The 17,203-nt window shown below is 38.5% G+C and overlaps 1 protein-coding gene across 6 annotated transcripts in view; it reads right to left on the reverse strand.

Moving 5' to 3' along the window:
• The window catches only part of ITSN2 (intersectin 2), a 155,570-nt gene that overhangs the window by 95,834 nt on the left and 42,533 nt on the right, over positions 1-17,203 (reverse strand). For 5 of the 6 annotated variants that reach the window (XM_025353792.1, XM_025353789.1, XM_025353786.1 and 2 more), the window contains 8 exons: positions 15,755-15,818; positions 14,458-14,621; positions 12,380-12,583; positions 12,171-12,267; positions 10,518-10,657; positions 5,416-5,479; positions 1,347-1,484; positions 544-629 (listed from right to left, as the gene is read on the reverse strand). In XM_025353792.1, the coding sequence (XP_025209577.1) occupies positions 544-629; positions 1,347-1,484; positions 5,416-5,479; positions 10,518-10,657; positions 12,171-12,267; positions 12,380-12,583; positions 14,458-14,621; positions 15,755-15,818 (957 nt within the window). Of the gene's footprint in view, positions 1-543; positions 630-1,346; positions 1,485-5,415; positions 5,480-10,517; positions 10,658-10,778; positions 10,854-12,170; positions 12,268-12,379; positions 12,584-14,457; positions 14,622-15,754; positions 15,819-17,203 lie in introns of all 6 variants that reach the window. The other variant, XM_025353790.1, reaches the window with a different exon arrangement.

A 17,203-nucleotide genomic window follows, 5' to 3' on the forward strand; every position in this document is an offset into this window, starting at 1 on the left:
GGCTGAGACTGGAGACTTGCTTGAACCCGGGAGGCAGAGGTTGCAGTGAACCGGGATTGCGCACTCCAGCCTGGGTAACAAGAGAGAAACTCCGTCTCAGGGGAAAAAAAAAAACTTTTTCGACTTTTTCCTCTTCTTCAAGGACAATCAAAGCTGTGTGGTTATACATTTGTTTTGATGTCATTAGCATCCTAATATATTAAAACAGCTACAAATGTATTATTTCAACCAATATTTAAATGTTTTTAAAGGTAAAGATTTCATTACAAAGTTTGCTCTAATAACTCAGGCTGAAGTAGGAGAAATACTTTAACTTAGATGTCTATAATCCTGTCAAATACATATAATTGTCTCTTCTTCATACTCTTTTCATTTTGGCCATCTTAATTTTATCAATATCAAAATACATCCCATCTATCAAAGTTTTTTCTCATATAGCACATAAAATATTAAAAATATAAACATTCTAAATATTCAGTTACATTTAAAGGTAGAATTTAAAAGAATTCAGTATAAATATACAACTTTGACACTCAATGATACCTGGTAATTTCTTCTGAGGTTCCTCTTCTTGTATTTTCTGATATGAAGGCAGAGTTCCATTAATGGAATCAATTTGCTTTCCTCCTCTAAAAAAATCAAACAACAAAGTTAGCATCGTGCAGTCTGGACATTTTCAGACTAGATTACACAGACTACCAGTGATTACAGCAATTTGATATTGGGAATATAGTATTAAAGATATTTAAAACAATTTGGTATGTCATTACAATATATAGCAGTATATGGATATTCAAGACAGAGAAATCTGGATTCAAATCATGGTTCAGCTAATTTTTGTTCTTGGGCAAATTTTTCTTTATCTCCTTAGTCATTAGCTTCCTTATGCATAACATGATGAAAACACACTCATTTTTTTTTTTCTTTTTTTTGAGGCAGGGTCTTGCTCTGCTGCCCAGGCTAGAGTGCTGTGGCATAATCACAATTCACTGTAGCCTCTAATTCCTATGCTCTAGTGATCCTCCTGCCCCAGCTTCCAGAGTAGCTAAGTCTACAGGCGCATCTGGCTAATTATTTTTATTTTTGTAGAGATGGGGTCTCACTATGTTGTCCATGCTCGTCCTGAACTCCTGGCCTCATGTGATCCTCCCACCTCAGCTCCCAAAGTGTTATGATTACAGGCGTTAAGCTGCCATGCCTGGCCCACACCTACTTCTAACATGTACCCTTTTCCAGTATTACTCATTGAATACTAAAATAAATGGCAGTGCAAATATTTAACTCTCTTCTAAATCACATCTGCCAAGTTATCAAAACCATAGCTCTCGACCTCCAGGCACACTCACCTGAAAGATGGAGGAACAAGCTCAGGAGGTAAAGTCAGTGGTAATGGCTGTCCAGCTTTGGCCATGTCAGTAAGGTGCATCGCAAGAATAAACTCTTCTGCTTTTAGCTGTCCATCACCATCAATGTCAGCCAGAGTCCTAAAGAAAATAAAATTCACAACTTAATAAAGCCTATTCGGAGTAAAATATTGCTTCAAAAGTTCAATTTTTTATTTTATTTTACTTTTTTGAGATGGAGTCTAGGTCTGTCGCTCAAGCTGGAGTGCAGTGGCAGTCTCGGCTTACTGCAAGCTCTGCCTTCCGGGTTCACACCATTCTCCTGCCTCAGCCTCCCAAGTAGCTGGGACTATAGGTGCCCACCACCACGTCCGGCTAATTCTTTGTGTTTTTAGTAGAGATGGGGTTTCACCATGTTAGCCAGGATGGTCTCGATCTCCTGACCTCTGATTCGCCTGCCTCAGCCTCCCAAAGTGCTGGGATTACAGGCGTGAGCCACCCGTGCCCGGCCAATTTTTTATTTTTAAAAGAAGATAATGATGGTAAAACTGCTGGGTACACTTATTTTAGTGAAATGTAAATACATACATTTACATAACTCACTATTGAATGTACATATGTACATTCAATAGTGAGTTAATTTTCACCCTTGATTTTCATGACATAAAAGAGTGAACAAACTTTGAAACAGAAAGAGACCTACCCCTTCTGAGAAAGTGGTTTATCTTACTCCATGGTTAATTCACCTACCAAATCACATTTACCTATATTAAAAATGAGATACTCTCTGATTCTCCACAGAAGGGATTAGATCAAAGAAAACAACAGTTTTTCTTGTAAAATATAGTCATGAACTGCATAATGACATATCAGTGAACAATGGACTGCACTTATAATGGTGGTCCCATAAGATTATAACGGAGTTGAAAAACTCCTATCACCTGCGGACATTGTAGCTGTCATAATGCAATGCATTACCTATGTGTTTGTGATGATGCTAGTGTGAACAAACAAACTGCACTGCCAGCTGTAGAAAAGTACAGCATATACAATTATGTACAGAACATAACACTCAATAACAATAAACACCTATTAATATGCTACTGGATAATGTATTTACTATACTGCATTTTTTTATATATATATATTTTTAAATCTTTTTTAAATTATTATTTTTTAATTATACTTTAAGTTCTAGGGTACATGTGCATAACGTGCAGGTTTGTTACATATGTATACTTGTGCCATGTTGGCGTGCTGCACCCATCAACTCGTCAGCACCCATCAACTCGTCATTTACATCAGGTATAACTCCCAATGCAATCCCTTCCCCCTCCCCCCTTCCCATGATAGGCCCCGGTGTGTGATGTTCCCCTTCCTGAGTCCAAGTGATCTCATTGTTCAGTTCCCACCTATGAGTGAGAACATGTGGTGTTTGGTTTTCTGTTCTTGCAATAGTTTGCTGAGAATGATGGTTTCCAGCTGCATCCATGTCCAAAGGACACAAACTGATCCTTTTTTATGGCTGCATAGTATTCCATGGTGTATATGTGCCACATTTTCTTAATCCAGTCTGTCACTGATGGACATTTGGGTTGATTCCAAGTCTTCGCTATTGTGAATAGTGCCGCAATAAACATATGTGTGTATGTGTCTTTATAGCAGCATGATTTATAATCCTTTGGGTATATACCCAGTAATGGGATGGCTGGGTCATATGGTACTTCTAGTTGTAGATCCTTGAGGAATCGCCATATGGTTTTCCATAATGGTTGAACTAGTTTACAATCCCACCAACAGTGTAAAAGTGTTCCTATTTCTCCACATCCTCTCCAGCACTTGTTGTTTCCTGACTTTTTAATGATCGCCATTCTAACTGGTGTGAGATGATATCTCATTGTGGTTTTGATTTGCATTTCTCTGATGGCCAGTGATGATGAGCATTTTTTCATGTGTCTGTTGGCTGTATGAATGTCTTCTTTTGAGAACTGTCTGTTCATATCCTTTGCCCACTTTTTGATGGGGTTGTTTTTTTCTTGTAAATTTGTTTCAGTTCTTTGTAGGTTCTGGATATTAGCCCTTTGTCAGATGAGTAGATTGCAAAAATTTTCTCCCATTCTGTAGGTTGCCTGTTCACTCTGATGGTAGTTTCTTTTGCTGTGCAGAAGCTCTTTAGTTTAATGAGATCCCATTTGTCAATTCTGGCTTTTGTTGCCATTGCTTTTGGTGTTTTAGACATGAAGTCCTTGCCCATGCCTATGTCCTGAATGGTATTACCTAGGTTTTCTTCTAGGGTTTTTATGGTATTAGGTCTAACATTTAAGTCTCTAACCCATCTTGAATTAATTTTCGTATAAGGAGTAAAGAAAGGATCCAGTTTCAGCTTTCTATTTATGGCTAGCCAATTTTCCCAGCACCATTTATTAAATAGGGAATCCTTTCCCCATTTCTTGTTTTTCTCAAGTTTGTCAAAGATCAGATGGCTGTAGATGTGTGGTATTATTTCTGAGGACTCTGTTCTGTTCCATTGGTCTATATCTCTGTTTTGGTACCAGTATCATGCTGTTTTGGTTACTGTAGCCTTGTAGTATAGTTTGAAGTCAGGTAGCGTGATGCCTCCAGCTTTGTTCTTTTGACTTAGGATTGTCTTGGCAATGCGGGCTCTTTTTTGGTTCCATATGAACTTTAAAGCAGTTTTTTCCAATTCTGTGAAGAAACTCATTGGTAGCTTGATGGGGATGGCATTGAATCTATAAATAACCTTGGGCAGTATGGCCATTTTCACGATATTGATTCTTCCTATCCATAAGCATGGTATGTTCTTCCATTTGTTTGTGTCCTCTTTTATTTCACTGAGCAGTGGTTTGTAGTTCTCCTTGAAGAGGTCCTTTACATCCCTTGTAAGCTGGATTCCTAGGTATTTCATTCTCTTTGAAGCAATTGTGAATGGAAGTTCATTCATGATTTGGCTCTGTTTGTCTGTTACTGGTGTATAAGAATGCTTGTGATTTTTGCACATTATTCAGTTAGGAAAAGAAGAAGTCAAATTGTCCCTGTTTGCAGATGACATGATTGTATATTTAGAAAACCCCATTGTCTCAGCCCAAAATCTCCTTAAGCTGATAAGAAACTTCAGCAAAGTCTCAGGATATACTGCATTTTTTATTGTTATTTTAGAGTGTTATTTTTTTGTTATTTTGTTATCATAGGGGACAATGGGTCCATTCGTGTTATTGCCCCTGAACACCTTCCAGTGAGACAAGATGTGGAGGTAGAAGACAGTGATACTGATGATCTTGACCCTCTGTAGGCCTAAGCTAATGGGTGTCTTTGTGTATCAGTTTTTAACAAAAGTTTAAAAACTAAAAATAAATTTTAAAAATAAAAAGAGCTTTAAAGAATAGGATATAAATATCTTGCTGTACAATGTGTTTGTGTTTTAAGCTAAGTGTTATTACAAGAGTCAAAAAGGTTTTTTTTTTTTTTTTTTTTTTTTGAGACGAAGTCTCACTCTGTTGCCCAGGCTGGAGTGCAGTGGCCAGATCTCAGCTCACTGCAAGCTCCATCTCCCGGGTTTACGCCATTCTCCTGCCTCAGCCTCCCGAGTAGCTGGGACTACAGGTGCCCGCCACCTCTCCCAGCTAGTTTTTTGTATTTTTTAGTGGAGACAGGGTTTCACCGTGTTGGCCAGGATGGTCTCGATCTCCTGACCTCGTGATCCGCCCGTCTCGGCCTCCCAAAGTGCTGGGATTACAGGCTTGAGCCACCGCGCCCGGCCTAAAAAGTTTTAAACAATTAAAAGGTTTATAAAGTTAAAAAGTTACAGTATGCCAAGATTAATCTATTGTTGGGGAAAATATTTTTTGTAAATGTGGTGTAGCTTAAGGGTACAACAACATTCTGCACAATTACATTTGCCTCCAAGCTTAATACTAACTTTCAAATGGCTGTTTTTATAGAGCATCTCTGAGTCACAAACTTTTACAGAAACAGTATCTTTCTCATGATAGGGGAGAGAGAGTTTAATTAATTAATGCATAGTTAATCAAATGTAATTAAGGGACAAACTTACCAAATAGTAGCTAGCTGAGTTTGAGAAAGATTTGACTGAAGAAGGGCATTTCTAGCTTGAAAACCTGATTAAGCGGAGAAAATCACAAAGGAATTCTTTAGTCTCTTTCAAGTTATGCACAACAAAATAGCTATGTCTGTAAAATAACAATGCTACTAGGGTATCCTGGGAACTTTTAACATCAAAATGTTTTTACCATGTGCTAGGTGCTAAGCATTCAGTAGTAATCAAACACAGTCACTGCCCCAAGGAATTTCAAATCTAGAATTAGTGGTATCAAGTGCTCTCCCCTGTCTTTTCAGCAAGATAATAATACACACAAGTGGCTAACATGAAAGAACAAGACATCAGGCATAGAGTATTAGAGGCCAAGATTGTGGGCCCTCTCGTACTCCCAGCAGGTGCAGCACTTCCCACTCCTAGGTGACTGAGCTGTGAGTAGCAGAAGAGTCAGGCGCCACTCTGGGTTCAGCCTGAGTCAAGGTCTGTCCAAAACAACTCTCACACAAGAGATTACATCTGCCAACACTTCCTCAGCAACAGCTCCAACTACAAGAAAGCCAGCCAAGTGCAGCTAGATTTATTGTCCCACTGGGCTTTCAACATAGGACTAGATAAAGCAACCATATATTACAATATGCAGCTAAATGTTTATGTTATATAACTTTTAAAGCATTTTCATTCTACTTTTTCAATCTGGACATTTAACATAAATCACATAAAAACACTGGAAATTAAACTCGGAGCCTCGCCCTACTAATTACTCCTCAGATTTCACTTAGGAAATTGATTTGAGTAGGTCTTTGTGTTAAAAGGAAGATTCTTCTAAATAAGAGAGATGGAAGGCTATTTCAAACATGAAAAAAAGGTTCAAAACTATTTCAGCTTTTGGACAAAAAAAAAAAAGATCCTTTTGGACTGAAAGAAGATCCCTTAGCATCAGGCAATAGAGCAAACAGAAGAGAGGAGGAAGAGGAATGTAAATGGTTAAAAATCATATTCATGGAGGGCTTTATAGGTGTGAGGCAAAGTCTGAGTAATACAAAGGGCCATAGAGATCCAGCAGAGCATCTTACTAAGGAAAGCTCATTGGAACATGTACACTTTTAGTCGGCCAAGCCTCTGGATATCCTATATCCTCTGCTTAGAATGCCAGACCCTCCATTCTCTACTTTGTAGTCTATCCTCTAAGATCTGGCTCTAATGTCTTTTCTTCTGTGAAACATTCTCTCTTATATCCTTGGAGTTAGTCACTTTCTCATCTACATTAATCACAGCACTTTTAAACAAGTAACTAAACACCTTGATTACATGAGCTATATACTATGGGCTCTTCAAAGGTATGAACCATGTCTTCCTCCTCTCTGTATTCCTGTGCCTAACAGAGTGCCCAGAAAGTATGTGATTCAGGAAACAGTTACATCAATGACTTAATCTAAACAAATTTTTAAAAACTATGTTTAGGGGGAGAAGAAGAGAAGGAAAAAAAGGAAAAAACAGACTACTGGACAGGCACGGTGGCTCATGTCTGTAATCCCAAAACTTTGGGAGACCAAGGCGGGCGGATCACCTGAGGTCGGGAGTTCGAGACCAGCCTGGCCAATATGGCGAAACCCTGTCTCTACTAAAAAAAAAAATTAGCTGGGTATGGTGGCGTGTGCCTGTAGGAGGCAGGAGAATCGCTGGAACCCGGGAAGCAGAGGCTGCAGTGAGCCAAGATCGCACCACTGCACTCCAGCCTAGGTGACAGAGCAAGACTCTGTCTCAAAAAAAAAAAAAAATCACAAACTCCTGCATTTATTGAAAAAAACAAACATGTAAGTCCACGTTAGCCTCATCCTCATATTCTTGGGGCTCATGCTCAGCTTAAGGACACCAGCAGCAACTATTCTTTTTATAGAACACCTTATCTTTACCCACAGATACATAGCTTTACCCTTGTAGGTCTCAGAATAATAATGACATTCTCTAAAAACACCACAATACACAACCTTCATACAATGTGGCATATACTAATGAAGTTGTATTAGGATCATTTCCCCACAGTTGGCTCCCCATTCACTGCCCTTCATATCCCAATGCAAAATCACCTGTTTATACTGTTACATTTACAGTACTTATACAAAGTGTACTACTTTTTTTTTTTTTTTTTTGAGACGGAGTCTCGCGCTGTGTCACCCAGGCTGGAGTGCAGTGGCGCGATCTCGGCTCACTGCAAGCTCCGCCTCCCAGGTTCAGGCCATTCTCCTGCCTCAGCCTCGGAGTAGCTGGGACTACAGGCGCCCGCCACCATGCCCGGCTAGTTTTTTGTATTTTTAGTAGAGACGGGGTTTCACCATGTTAGCCAGGATGGTCTTGATCTCCTGACCTCGTGATCCGCCCGCCTCGGCCTCCCAAAGTGCTGGGATTACAGGCTTGAGCCACCGCGCCCGGCCTACAAAGTGTACTACTCTTAAGTATGCTAATGAATTTTTTTTTTTGAGACATAGTCTAGCTCTGTAAACCAGGCTGGAGTGCAGTGGCGTGATCTCAGCTCACTGCGACCTCTGCCTGCCAGGCACAAACAATTCTCCTGCCTCAGACTCCAGAGTAGCTGGGATTACAGGCGTCCACCACCACGCCTGGCTAAATTTTGTATTTTTAGTAGCGATGGGGTTTCACCATGTTGACCAGGCTGCTCTCAAACTCCTGACCTCAAGTGATCCGCCCGCCTAAGCCTCCCAAAATGCTGGAATTACAGGTGTGAGCCACTGCACTTGGCCTGCCTAATGAATTTTTACATAGGTATGCACATACACACCGATATCAAGATGCAGAATGTTTCCAGCAACTCAGAAGGTTTGCACATGGTCCCTTCCCCACATAGCAAACACATTATTCTGATTTCTATCACCATTAATTAGGCTTCCTGTTCTTCAGTTTCGTATAAATGGGTTAAATGGTATGGTCCTTTTGGGATGCTTTCATTCAATACAATACCTACGAAAGTCATTCAAATGGTTCCATGTATCAGCAATTCATTTGGTTTTATTGCTTTAAAGTATTCTGTTAGTAAATATACCGTCATTTATCTATTCTGTTGATGAACATTTAGGTTGCGAACATTTTTGTACGCATCTTTTTCATCGACTTTCGTTCAGCTGAAAACAAATAACTTCTTTTTATTAGAGAGATGGGCTCTCACTAAGTTGCCCAGGCTGGACTCCTGGGCTCAAGCAATCCTCCTGCCACAGCCTCCCAAGTAGCTGGGACTACAGGCACATGCCACTATGCCTAGCAAAGAGAATCTTTTTTTTTTTTTCTTGAGACAGAGTCTTGTTCTGTCGCCAGGCTGGAGTGCAGCGGCGCCATCTCGGCTCACTGCAACCTCTGTCTCCTGGGTTCAAGCAATTCTCCTGCCTCAGCCTCCAGAGTAGCTGGGACTACAGATGTGTGCCACCATGCCCAGCTAATTTGTGTATTTTTAGCAGAGACAGGGTTTCACCATGTTGGCCAGGGTGGTCTTGATCTCTTGACTTCATGATCTGCCCACCTCGGCCTCCCAAAGTGCTAGGATTACAGGTGTGAGCCACCACCCTAGGCCAAAATAAACTTTTTAAATGCAAAATGTAGGGTACAAAGAAGTTAATTTTTTCAAAGAATAGGAATTATGACTTTATATTAATCTCCAGTATGGTTCAATACCATATTTCACAGAATCTAAAATTCCACTGGCTATAAGACATACTATTATTTTATGCATAAGAAAGCACTGCTAATGAAACTATGACACAGTGCTAAGACATCACTAATTGTAGCACACATCCTAATTTTAGAGACATTAAAATGTAAAAAAAAGCGTGTCAAAGAAAGCATACCTTGTTTCATGCAATTTGATAAAATTACAGAAAATCTTAGTTATGTAATATGAAATAAATGTAAAAATACAAAGTATATATATAAGTTAAGAAGTATAATAAGTCACCCGTGAACCTACCACCCATCTTAAGAACTACATTATTACTAAACGCCTTGAATCTATCTGTGTTCCTTGACTTATTCCCATGCTTCCACAAGAGGTAACCACTACCCTGAATTTTGTATGCATAATTCCCTTGCTTTAAAAAATAGTTATCACACAGTTATGTATCTTTAAATAAAATACTGTATATATTTGCTTGTCCAATCAATTCCAAAAGTCTTACTGCTTGTTCCCTTGCCTCTCTGCATAACTACTGACCCTAGACTCCTATTTCATAGACTACTTTTCATTCTCCAAATAGGCCATGTACTTTTTGCTCTTAATTTCTCATTTGTCACCATCAAATGCCCCCACGTTCGATCTCTGTCGAAATCCTGACTTTTTCATGGAGCTTAAATGCTCCCTTCCTATAAGATACCTCATCTGAACTCTTCAGCTTTAATATATCCCATTCTATGTTACTTAGCACTTAAAGTTCTATTATTTTTAAACACTTATTTTACTCGGTCCTAAATCATAATTTCTTGCTGAGTGAAGGGGGTGTGGGAAAGTTAGAAGGTGGGAACTCTACTTGCCTATTACCCTCTGTTTATGTCTCCTTTGCTGTTTTCAATTAGTACAGTTTGGATGACATTTTAGCCTGGACTCAAATGTTTTACAGTGAACTAAGGCCAAGTTTTACAGGTACATTTGGGTTAGAGCACTAAAGGGTGAGCAATGCTCACCTGAGGTTTTATAATAGGGTAAGCAGAGAAAAAGCCCAATGCAGAGGAGGATTCTCAGGAAAAGTGAGCTGAGGCTAAGTTCCACACACTCTCTCTTGTGACCCATAGCTCTCCATCCACTGCAAAGCTTAGAGGATAAGGTTTGATCTTCTTAAGGGACAGGTCTTTTGCCAAAAAGTTGGGGGTATATCTGGTGCCCGACTTGACAAAAAGAACTTTGAAGAAAGCAATCAAGTTGAATCCATCTTTGAATCCTTATACAACTTCAGGTATTTGTATTTATCAAACGCCTGCTAAATTTTTTGTATGTTAAAATGTCAGATGAGCTACACAATACAAATTCAAATAAGAGTTCTTCAATGGAAGTCCACACAAAAGACCCTTTCTCATGCTCCTCAGCACTGTATGCTGCTTACCTGAGAGATATCCACTCATGCTTTTGTCAAGACTATTAAATTTTTGCCGATATTTTAATCTTGAAGGCTGAGGAACTGCCCACTCTGAGGTCCCAGTCTTGGGTGAGTTCCCTGAGAGTGAAGCAGTCGAGGAAGTTGAGCTATAAAAAAATTTATTTAAAATTTTTATGTTGCTAAATAAAATATATTTAATTAAACTTTGTAAGACCAAGGCATTAAGAATCTTATATACCAGGGGTCCCGAACCGTCGGGCCACAGACCTGTTAGAAACCAGGCTGGACAGCAGGGCTCGGTGAGTGGCAGGTGAGTCAGCACTACTACCTGAGCTCCAGCTCCTGCCCAGTGAGCAGCGGCATTAGATCCTCATAGGAGTGCGAATCGTATTGTGAATGGCACATGTGAGGGACCTAGGTTGGATGCTCCCTTTGAGAATCTAATGCCTGATGATCTGAGATGTAACGGTTTCATCCTAAAACCATTGCTTCAAGTCTGTGAAAAAACTGTCTTCCATGAAACCAGTCCCTGGTACCAAAAAGGTTGAGGACCCCTGTTATATACTATAATGGTGACTGCCTTTTTTGGGAGACAGAGTCTCACTCTGTCACCAGCCTGGAGTGCAGTGGCACGATCCTGGATCACTGCAACTTCTACCTCCTGGGTTCAAGCAATTCTCCTGCCTCAGCCTCCCGAGTAGCTGGGACTACAGGCACATGCCACCAGGCCCGGCTAGTTTTTGTGTATATTTTTAGTAGAGACAGGGTTTCATCATGTTGCCCAGGCTGGTCTCGAACTCCTGAGCTCACGCAATCCGCCCACCTCAGCCTCCCAAAGTGCTGGGATTACAGGCGTGAGCCACTGTGCCTGGCCAATGGTGACTGCTTTTGCATTTTACATTTTTTTTTTTTTAATTTTAAGCAATTATCACTACTCTTAGTAAAGCAAAGACCATACGAAGTATAGAACTCCATGAGACTACCGCATATAAAGAATCCGCTCTGTGCCAGACCTTATATCGTACTAAGGCCTTTACAAATATTTCTAAAATCCTCCCAACAAACTTAAAAAATATTACAGTCCCCATCTTTTAGATGGGTAAACTATGGCTCAGCAATGTTAAGAAAAAACAAGGTCACAGAATCAGTGAGTGTTCAACCTGGGATATGAATGTTGTTCTTCTGGGTCAAATCTAACACTCTCCGTACACTACCCTGAAGAGTATAATAGTGATTTATATGAAGGATGATTAATGTAATGAATACTGATGCATTTGTGCTTTGTAAAATTTAAAAGATACCAAATTAGTATAATCTGCTCAAGAAAGAAATTAACAATGTACAATGAGTATGACACTCTTTGGGAAATATACACATCTTTTAAAGGAAAAGTACACAGCTTTAGGCAAAAAAAATAATTAAAATATTTTTAGTTTACATGAAGTATTTTTTCAAAACTAAAATGCCACAGACACTTAATAATTCTAAAAATAAATAATATATTTTATGTGAGTTGTAAGTAGTAAATTTACCTTAAGTATTTGTACTTGGCCATTATAAAGTAAAACTTAGGTAAGCTCAAAGCTTTAAAAAAATCATTTGCTAAAAAAAGACTTCTTATTGAAAGAATACAAAGCTGTCAGAGTTAGGTAGTCATACCTACTAGATCCTAAATCAATCAGAGACTGCGCTTTCTGTATACTAGCACCTCCAAATCCTCCCATCATCAGACTGTAAGATGACCCATGAGGCAATGCTAAAAAAGAAAAAGAAGGAAAGGATAAAAGAAATTTGTATCTGCTCAAACATAAATATAATAGTTTCTTTCTTTACATGAAATAATGACTCATTAGAAACAAAGTACTCACTTGAAGAAGAATAAGGAATGGATAAAGGCTGAATGAGACTGGCGGTTCCATTTGGTAATGATGATGTGCTAACAGAAGGCACTAGGGGAGCGGGCATCATTAAGGGAGGAAGGTTGGTCCCTGAAGTCGCAGAGGACAATGATGTTATAGGTGCAGCTGGAGGCAATGGCTGAGGAATGGACAGATTGGGCATGCTTCCCATTCCTAAAGTCAAAAGAAAACACTTTCTCCAATGCTAGAAAATCAATTATAAAACACATACAAAAAACAAGTTTACAGTACAGTGGGCAGACTCTATGTTTACCGAAACACCACAGAGAAATTATCCTTCGACCCAGCAATGAGGGAGGTAAACTGCTGCTCTAATACTAATATTCTGATCTGTATGAACTAAGAAAATACCTAGTAAAGAGTTAAATATTCTCCTCTCTCATCATGAATAAAACTAAGCAGCCTTTTCCAATTGAATATGAGTATCCTCAAGGAAAGAATGTATTACCAGATCCAACGAGGTTTTTGTGATAGGATAATACAGTGCTACTAAGTTACTTAATACACACACACTCTCACACACACACTCTCACACACACACACTCACATACACCCACTCACACCCACACACACCCCACACACACCGCCCCCCCACACACACACTCCCTCTTCTCTCACACTCCCCCTAAACAAAAAGATTGTAAGTAGTAGATATTTTATGAGATCCATTTATGCACATGCATTATTTGCAAGAAAGTGTGTCACATATTTTCCTTTTCTTTTAAGTAACATTCCTATGAATTCAAGGACAAGTCTTTTTTTTTTTTTTTTGGAGACGGAGTCTTGCTCTGTCGCCCAGGCTGGAGTGCAGTGGCCGGATCTCAGCTCACTGCAAGCTCCGCCTCCCGGGTTTACGCCATTCTCCTGCCTCAGCCTCCCGAGTAGCTGGGACTACAGGCGCCCGCCACCTCGCCCGGCTAGTTTTTTGTATTTTTTAGTAGAGACGGGGTTTCACTGTGTTAGCCAAGATGGTCTCGATCTCCTGACCTCGTGATCCGCCCGTCTCGGCCTCCCAAAGTGCTGGGATTACAGGCTTGAGCCACCATGCCCGGCCAGGACAAGTCTTTAAAAAGAACAAAGTGATGACTTTTATTCATTTATTAACTGCAGAATACTAATATATAAATATGGTCACACAACGATTTGGTATTTATCTCCAGAATTCACTACAATAGTGAAATAATTTTGTGGAGTTTGTTGTTTGTTTGAGATGGGGGTCTCACTATGTTGCCCAGACTAGAATGAAGTGGCTATTCACAGGTATGATCATAGCACGCTACAACCTCAAACTCCTAGACTCAAGCAATCCTACCCACAGCCTCCCAGGCAGCCAGAACTACAGGCACACACCCCTATAACCAGCTCTAGAATTCTATGTTCTAAAATATGTAGTGAAGGAACATGTTTCAGATACACAGACATACCTAATTGAATGTTCCATTCAAAATGAGTGTTTCTCACGTATAATTATAAGAAATTGCCTGATCAAAATTAACAGAAAACATACCACCTGGTTATCGCTGATGAATATGTAAACCTATGAGCCCAAAGTCTGCAACTTTTGGCCCTAAATTTAGCTGGCTAATTAACCTTTAAAAAAAATTCAACTTACATAAAATTTTAAATTATCTCCCAAATCAAACCATTTCAAGTGAGTTTAAAACTGCTCAAAATTTTTTCTATATTACTAATATATAGAGAGAGAGAGAGGAAACTAAGACTAGTATTTGGGATTGGCTATACCTAGGGAGACCATATAATTTATCACACAACTAGGAGTTGTAAAAGGAGACACTAACTGGACCAGGTGCCAGGACAAAAGGCATAAATCAGAACTGTCCCTAGAAAACCAGAACACATGGATCCCCTACCTGTGACAGTGAATTTAATATTTATTATCTCTAAAATGAAAATTAACTTGGAATTTGGGGATTGTCATTTTGTGCTAACAAATCCTTTTCTAATACTCAAATATGTCTAGGGATAAAGTTTAAGTAGCAAATACAGGTATTTAAATTAATACTTACCAAAACGAGCAGAAATTAATGGAGAAAACATAGGAGGTTGCTTCATAATGGGAGGGAGAACCACAGGCAATTGTTGGCCTTGAAGCTTCAGTTTGATGAGTTTCATAGCTATGGAGAACTCTTGCTGATCCATCTTCCCATCCTTGTTTAGGTCTGATAAAGCCCTAAAAGGAGCATGAGGTAGGTAGATTGGTATGTGGGGTGGTGGTGGGAAAACTAATGTTATTTTGGAGGTTAACAAAGTAAAAAAGATGATACGGCATTCACGTGTGCATCATCACTAAATTTAAAATATCTAATATTTAAAATATATAATAACAAAAAGATAAAACCTACACATTAAGAAATACTGACCAGAGATAACAACTAATAAAACACTGACTGTCTATACAGAATCTAGAGACCTTTGGGCTGAATTCCACCAGTTTAGGTATAAAAAAATTCAAGAGTATAATACTTCAAATTTAATTTATTCATTTGTCCAAATATTTATTGAATACTTGCTATGTACCTCATACACTGCCAGGCATGAGAATATTCCAAGTGGAAAGACGGGGTAGGGGTTGTTACTTATTGTAAACGTTTTTAAAAAAACAGATATTATGGAGAATCGTTTCTTCAAAGAAGGAGCAGGGGAAGCAAGGACTAATTTGGGGTTTATGTATTATGATATAAATGAAACTACAAAATAACAGAGGATTTTGAGATTCTGCCAAATTACAAGGGAATTTTTCTCAATGACAATGTATATATCTTCCCTTAGAAAATTCTAATGAAATTAGAAATTAGAGAACTATTTCTAATTAATGAAATTAGTTTATCTAGTTTATCTAAATTAATCTAATTAATGAAATTAGAAATTAGAGAATTATTTTCAATCATTTTATTTGCTCAATAAAATTTATTATCCAAAAAACTGAAGGAATTTTTTTTTTTTTAAGAGAGTCTCATTCTGTCATCCAGGCTAGGGTGCAGTGACACAATCATAGTTCTCTTAAGCACTGAATTCCTGGGCTCAAGCAATCCTTCCATCTTGGCCTCCCTGAGGAGCTGGGACTAGAGGTGTGGGCCACCACACCCAGCTAATTTTTTTTTTAATTTTCTGTAGAGACAGGGTTCTCACTATGTTGCCCAGGCTGGCCTCAAGCAATCTTCCTACCTCAGACTCCCAAAGGGCTGGCAGAAATATTCTTAATAACCAATAGAATGCAACTAAAAACAATTTTATGTTAACACTATATTACAAAAAAAAATACTATCAGAAAATTAGGTTCATCTATAAAAGAAAACACTTTACCATATTTCAGCTAAAACGGGAGCCGGTAGACCTGATTGTAGGAAAAAATTACGTGCTTGATCACCTGAAAGTAATAAAAACAAAACCCAAGCAGTACATTAGTAAATGAAATTATTCCAATGCTTCTGAATAATAATGGGTATATGTTAATGATTTATAATTTTAATACCAATCATTAAATAATGCAAAAGAAACACAAATAAAAATTATTTAAATAACTTTAATAAGACAGATTTTTAAAACAAAAGTCACATCTGCATTTCTATTGTATATTAATCAGTGATGAAATAGTATTCATCTTAGTTTTTCCACAATTGGGATCTTCCTTAAAAAATACTTCCACTTAGTAAAATTTATATTTAAAAACACTATTCCCTAAAAGAGTTTCAATATAAAAAGTACCAGGTGTTAGGAGACAGTCCTACTGGAGTTTCTTCACACTCCTATGTGTCTTGCTTTGTATGTCAATAATGTGAGACCCTAACTGCTCTCTGTCTGGGTCACTTCTCAGAATTGGGTTCGTAATGAGCAGTCTTAAGGAATCAGGTAATGTCTCCCACTGAGACAAGGGACAAACTTGCTTTACTGCTTGCTACAAAAGGGTGGGTTCCCCAAATTCAGTGTTCCTCTCCTGTAACACAGCATATGTAGCATTCTTCTGGGCTCTCTGCATTGTCTCTGTGGGACTTAGGGAACACTAAAGGAAACAGAAAGATAGATGCCAATGCTGATTTTGCTAGTTATGCTGTTAGTCATAAGGTTCTTTGTCTTTGACTCAGGAATCTTGGGTCTTCCCTCAGTAATGGACAAAGTTATTAACCTGTAAGCAGGGTAATCAAATCCTAATACCAGGTAAGGTAATTACTATCATAGCAGTACAAATAACATGGTTAAGTAGATGGATTCCAAAGTCAGGCCGAATGGTTTCAAAGCCCAGATTAACACTAACCATCTTTGTAACCTTAGGCAGTTACATAACATCTGTTAGTCTCAGTTTCACTATTTGTAAATATAGACAACAATACTGCCTACTTTATAGGGTTGTTGTAAAGGTTAAATAAAATAATGCACTTAGCATAGCATCTGGTATATAGTAAAAATTCAATAAATATCATTGTTCTCATAGTTACTACTATTGTATGTAAAGCACTAAGTTACTTTGGTACAGAAAAAAGTTTAATTAATAGAAAAAAATTTCAAAGGCACACCTAAATTAATCCTATTTTGGCTCTGGTGGTCTTTCTGCAAAACAAGGGCTAGCATCAACAATCAGTGCTTGGTATAGCCTCAAAGACAGAGGGCTAGGATTAGGAAAACAGATTCCAGAACAAAAAGTCTAGATTTTCCATGAAATGAATCTAAGAAATAAACTGAAAACTTTCTAGATATAATGTCAAACTGTGAAACTAGACAATTACACAGAAATTCTTGACTATCATTTGGGATTCA

This window comes from Theropithecus gelada, chromosome 13, assembly GCF_003255815.1.
Source record: "Theropithecus gelada isolate Dixy chromosome 13, Tgel_1.0, whole genome shotgun sequence".
Classification (NCBI taxonomy): domain Eukaryota; kingdom Metazoa; phylum Chordata; class Mammalia; order Primates; family Cercopithecidae; genus Theropithecus; species Theropithecus gelada.